Raw genomic sequence first — 6,000 nt, 5'->3', positions numbered from 1 at the left:
GAAGAGGCTATTTAGTTCCAGATATCTGCATTTCCACTCAGGAATGTGGGCCCAGTGTTGACATATCTTCTCATTTTTCAATAAGATAATTATGAGAGAACTTTCTATTTTTAAATATTGAATTTTTTACTATGTAAATTTTAAGGAAAAAAAGTCCTGGGTATGAGGATCAAAAAAACAAAAATAACCTATAACCTACATGTAGGTAAGCAGTTTGTAACATGTAATCTTCTCATTCCATCTTTATTTAATCTAATACTACTTGGTATAAATGTCTTAAATGAAATGGTTAGCATCTCCTTAGGAAATTCAACAATATAAATATTGGCCATTCCTGGAAATAGGCTTTGGACCTAGAAATGGTGTTTGGAGTGTTAATGGGAAAAATGGGAACAAACACATGGTAGGACTATCTGAACATTATAAAGAAGACTACCTCCATTATTATGTTGGTCATTTCAAAATTAAATGTGAGATGTTTTATTTTATATCTAAAATCTGAATACCAGAATGGGCTGAGTTACAACATGGAAATTTGATTCTTGGTTAAAATAAGGTTTTGGGATCTTACTTGTTACTAGATATTAAGCACTTTGACAAATACCATGATGTCTTTGTTCAATGATAAAAAAAAATTCAAGAAAAGCTACAACAGAGAATAAAATTTATTTAACCACGACTAATAATCATGGTTAAATATGAATGTTGAATAAGAGACATATTTTCTTTAAAAAGAATGTGCTAGTATCACAGATACCAAGGATGTGATCTAGTTGCTTAAAACTGAGGTAAACTTCAATTACCATAGTAAAGCATCACATTAAAAGGTAGTTAATTTGATCAGTTCATTTTTTAAAAAAGAGCCATCAGTCATTTTTCTTACTTGTGATCCAAACAAAATAAACACCTGCTTATCTGAACTATATTTTAAAAAATACAAAAGGTTTATCAATTTTATATAACCTTAAAACTAGCTACCCAAACTTTTATGTTCAGGTTTACATAAATACGTATTTTGTTGTTGCTAAGTGCCGTTCAGTCAGTTCCAACTCATAGCGACCCTGTATAGGGTTTCCAAGGAGTAGGTGGTAGACTTAAACTGCTGACCTTGTCATTTGCAGTCCAGTGCTGATCCACAGCACCACGCCAGGAATCCTAAATACATATATATATATATTCTTGAATTACACAAGTCAAGACACAGCCCATAGGGGTGTGTGTGGCCATCATAGGCCAATCATTTAACTCTAGCTGTTATAAGACAGATGGTTTTTTGACCCACTTCTAAGTACCAGCTTTAACACCTTTCCAAGAGGAAATCTGTATCTTTTGTTCAAAATGTTTGAACAAAACTCACCTCTGAACTAACAAAGATATGTATGTAACAGGATACTTGGCACTAAAGGGTTTAAAGAATTTGTATAGTCTGTCAGGCTGTTAGTCATCTAGATACAAGTGAGTCCGCATCCACAGAGTTCAGAAGGTAGAGTTCAGGCTGAGCTGTCAATCCCAGATGGTACTAAGAACAAAAAGACAAAAAGAGTGATTAGACCAATTTTTAATTGTTTCAACACCTATAATCAGTCAATCAATTTAGGCCCTTATTTTTTTCAGTACACTATAAGGAGCTCTAAGGAGCTCTGGTAGCGTAGTGGTTACAAATTGATCTGCTAACCTCAAGGTCAGCAGTTCAAAACTACCAGCTGTTCCATGGGAGAAAGATGAGGCTTTCTGCTCCCATAAAGATTTACAGCCTCGGAAACTCTATACAGGGTCACTATGAGTCAGAACCGACTCCACGGCACACCACCACTACACCAAGATACATATATACATATATATATTCCACACACACACACACACAGGGGAAAAAAAAAATCGGCCTACAGACACATGGATGATTCCTGATATGCAAAACAACAGCTAGAAGTTGAAAGAGTTAAGGATTGAGCTAGTCTCCAACGCCCTCAGTAAAATCAGCATTTTAAATATTCATGTGACATACTCTTGATACAGGATCATAGTAAGAATAAGCAGGTATTGTGCTTTTCTCAGTACTGTGTATATTGGCGTTCTTGGGTGCAGTTAACTTGCTTGGCTGTTAACCAAAAGGTTAATGGTTGGAATCCTCCTAGAGATGCCTCAGAAAAAGCAGCCACTTAAAACCCCATGGAGCAGTTCTACTCTGACACACACCATGAGTTACAATCAAACCAAATGCAACTGATTTATTTGTCTACAGAAAGATGAGCTATGGGTTCCAAATGTTTGTCCGTTTGAATCAGAATCTCCTTGGCTGCTTTCAAAAACATCCAATCCCCACTACTGATTCGTGTTGGGATCTGTGAAACTGCACTTCTCCATACTTCTTTTTCTCTCCTCTGCATATACACAAAGATTGGAACAATCACAGACTCTCATTTTAACCCTACTGTTACTATTTAGCATTACAGGAATGTTGTTGCTCCTGCACACTGACAGCCTATCAGTTAGTAAAGAATGCAGGCTATATTCTGTAAGAAGGGATTGTTCTTATTACAGAGGCACCAGAATTAGAAAATCTGTGTTCAAGTTCTAATTCTACCACTTCCTATGACCTAGAGCAAGTCATGCAATCTTTTGGAAACTTCTTTTACTTATTTGTAAAATGAGAACCATAAATGCCATATTTGAGAATGTCAAGTACCCTACCTAACACATTATCTCATTTTAATCTCCAGTAAGTATACATTTTAAACACATCACAATTTACCCTGTCTACCAAACATTTTTGTTGTGATGATTATGTGAGGGTTGCTATTACTGTTGTTGTTAAGTGCTGTCGAGTCAGTTCTGACTCATAGCGACCCTATATAGGGTTTCTGAGGAGTGGCAGGTGAGTTTGGACTGCCAACCTTGAGAACTTGGGATTCAAATCAACCTTGAGGTTTGAACCTTAAGTTCACACCAGGACTCCATTATGCAAGGGCTGTTTTTTTCTGACTCATAGTGCAGCCGGTGGGTTTGAACTGCTGACCTTGTAGTTGGCAGTCCCATGCTGATCCTACAGTGCCACACCAGGATTCCATTACATGAGGATAATGTATACTAAATAGAGCCCAAGATTTTTAAAAAAAGAAACTATTCCTAAGTAGTGGGCTAGGAAAACAGAGTCACACTTAACAATTCAGACTTCAACTTGTATCTTCAAACTTCAGCTGGCTTACTCACTTTAGGATTTTATACTTTAGTCTTCAGTAACTAACAGAATTGTCAGGTATACTGACAATTCATTGTAGCTTTCCCCCAAGTGAGTTAGGTAGATGGACTTTCTCCATTATATAGTAAGCAAGGGTTATATTATTAGTCCCAGGAGCTCCACAGAGCAAATCATTTAGATGACTTAGATGGCAGAACTCCCTCATTGGAGAAATTAGTCATGTTGCTCTGAGACATTGAGAAATGGGTTAAATGGCATAGGATTAGAAAGCTAAAATACTCTCAAGGGCATACATGTAATGCAAATGAATAAACTTATTCATTCTTACCTTTCTCTAACTCTGCCAAAAGCATTAACATTTTTTATTCTTTAATTTAGCATAGGCCAAACACAATTAGTCTACCAGTCTGAGCTAAAACACAAGGGGACATCAAAAAGCTCATGGGAAAATGCCATTATCTTTTAGTTCTATTTTTCCATAAACTTTTGAATCTCCTCATATATTATAGGAGTCCTGGTGTGATACTGTGGGTTAATGAGCTGGACTGCAAAGTTGGTTTGAACTGCAAGGTCAGTAGTTCAAGCTCATCACCACTCCTCAGAAACCCTCTACAGGGTCGCTATGGGTCAGAACCAACTTGACAGCACTGTAGCGTAGTGGTTACGAATCGGGCTGCGAACTGCAAGGTCAGCAGTTCGAAACTACCAGCTGTTCCGCGGGCGAAAGATGAGGCTTTCTGCTCCCGTAAAGATTTACAGCCTCGGAAACCCTGTGCAGGGTCGCTGAGTCGGAATCGACTCCACGGCACATAACAACAACACTCATCAGAGTTTATCAGGAAAATTCTTTCATGTGTTGTTATTTTTGTTTAGAATACTTACAGCTATCTGCTAAGTAACAAAGCTTGGTATCTGAACTCAGCATGAAGAGAGCATGGCATGTTAATAGGGTGGTTTGGGATTGGAAATGTAAACTCTGGAATTAAGAAAGTTCAAATGCCAATTTTCCGTTTACTAGTGATGTCACCTTGGGCAAGTTATTTTACTTTTTGGCCTTCAGCTGCCCCATTTATATAGAAACCTGACCCTCTTGTTATAAGGATTACCTGAGATAATACTAGTGCTCAGACCAGGACTGGTTTTTTGGGCTAAATGTTAGCCCAAAAGCTAAAATGTCAAGATGATGACACGTTCACTTGTCCAGAAGCAGAAGGCATAGCTGGCAGAGCTACAGGACATGTCTCAAGTCAAGATATTCAAATTATTTCTGCACCCTATTTTAGTGAAGAAAACCCAAACTTAAAAGGGAGAGTTAAATGAGGACAACAAAGAGAACAAAAGTCTTACTTCCCAGCTTATTTCTGTGGTGTTACTTACAGTATACAGCTCCTGTAATACAGGCAGAGAAAGCTTGCAAGAGAAAGGGAAAATGAAGCTCTAGTGACACTGCTGGGACAAAGCAAGTGCTGATGATTTAGATTTCTCTGCCATGCTTCTGATGACAAGAGTTAGTAGGTTCACTGTACCTGAGCTGTTGTTATTAAAAATGTTGCCGACATTCCCATTTATATCAGATCTGCCAAAATGCTTTTTCCTTTTTAAGTTAAACAATTTTCGCTTCTGTTTTTAAACACTGATTTTTTTATTGGTTGTAGATACAAAATATGGAGTCCTGGTATGGTGCTGTGGGTTAATGCACCAGACTGCAAAGTTGCTTTGAACTGTAAGGTCGGCGGTTCAAGCTCACCAGCCGCTCCTTGGAAACCCTATACAAGGGTCGCTATGGGTTGGAACTGACTCGAAGACACTTCACAACAATACAGAACTTAAAAACCTATTTCTGTGGTGAAACAAAGCCTACATTTAGAAAAATGTTCTGCTTACAGTAGAGAAAGTCAGAAAACAACAACACTAAGTTTAAACATGATAATGGTGTGACATTTAGGAACACTCAGTAGGAGTCATGGTGGTGCAGTTATTAAGATCTTGACTGCTAACTGCAAGGTCAGCTGTTCAAACCAACCAGTCATTCTGTAGGAAAAAGATATGGCAGTCTGCTTCCAGAAAGATTTATAGCCTCAGAAACTCTAGGGGGGCAGCTCTACCCATCCTATAGGGTTGCTATGAGTTGGAATTAATCCAACAGTAGTGGGGGTTTTTTGTGGTGGGGAGTCCTGGTGTAGTGTTGTAGGATAAAGCACTGGACCGAAAGGTCAGTTTGAATCACAAGGTTGGTGGTTCAAACTCACCAGCCGCTCCTTGGAAACCCTATACAGAGTGGCTATGAGTCAGAACCAATTCAATGCCACTAACAATGACAGAGGTTTACTGACTAGATAAATAGAAAAGTCTTGGCGTCTGCAATTAATCCATGTTTTAAGGACCAAACTCATTTATTTTTCCTAAGAAGATGATCACTAGCAGTATGGGTTTATGCCATGCTATTCTCAGTGGTAGCTGAAGAAATATCCAGGAAACCAAATTGGAAAAAAAAAATCTTTTTTTAATTATAAACTAAGTTTACATCTGGTTATATGGCACTACAAAGCTCAGTTGTAAATACTCCTTAACACCACTGGCAGGACACCTCACAGGAGCCAAACTGGAGCTCTTCTTTATCCCTGTTAATTCCCAGTATGGCTACAGTTATTTCATGTCACACTGAAGAACAAGGATGACTTTGCAAAGTGCAATCGTATATCCTATGATAGTACACACACACTGCCAACAATGTACTGCACATGCCAGCACTGGCAGACTTCAGTTCTAAATAGTGGTCACTACACCCAGATTATTAGATG

General features: G+C 38.2%; 1 protein-coding gene across 1 annotated transcript in view; it reads right to left on the bottom strand.

The window, feature by feature from the left end:
- Window positions 1-1,441: 1,441 nt before the first annotated feature.
- Window positions 1,442-6,000, bottom strand: part of LOC102821599 (natural resistance-associated macrophage protein 2-like) — a 31,246-nt gene continuing 26,687 nt past the window's right edge. Inside the window, exon 16 of the mRNA XM_006870045.1 lies at window positions 1,442-1,519. Within this exon, the coding sequence (XP_006870107.1) occupies window positions 1,442-1,519 (78 nt within the window). The remainder of the gene's footprint in view (window positions 1,520-6,000) is intronic.

The sequence above is a fragment of the Chrysochloris asiatica genome, unplaced genomic scaffold, assembly GCF_000296735.1.
Source record: "Chrysochloris asiatica unplaced genomic scaffold, ChrAsi1.0 scaffold00138, whole genome shotgun sequence".
NCBI lineage: Eukaryota > Metazoa > Chordata > Mammalia > Afrosoricida > Chrysochloridae > Chrysochloris > Chrysochloris asiatica.
The sequence above is the reverse complement of the archived record's forward strand: the minus strand, read 5'-3'. Positions and strand labels throughout refer to the sequence as shown.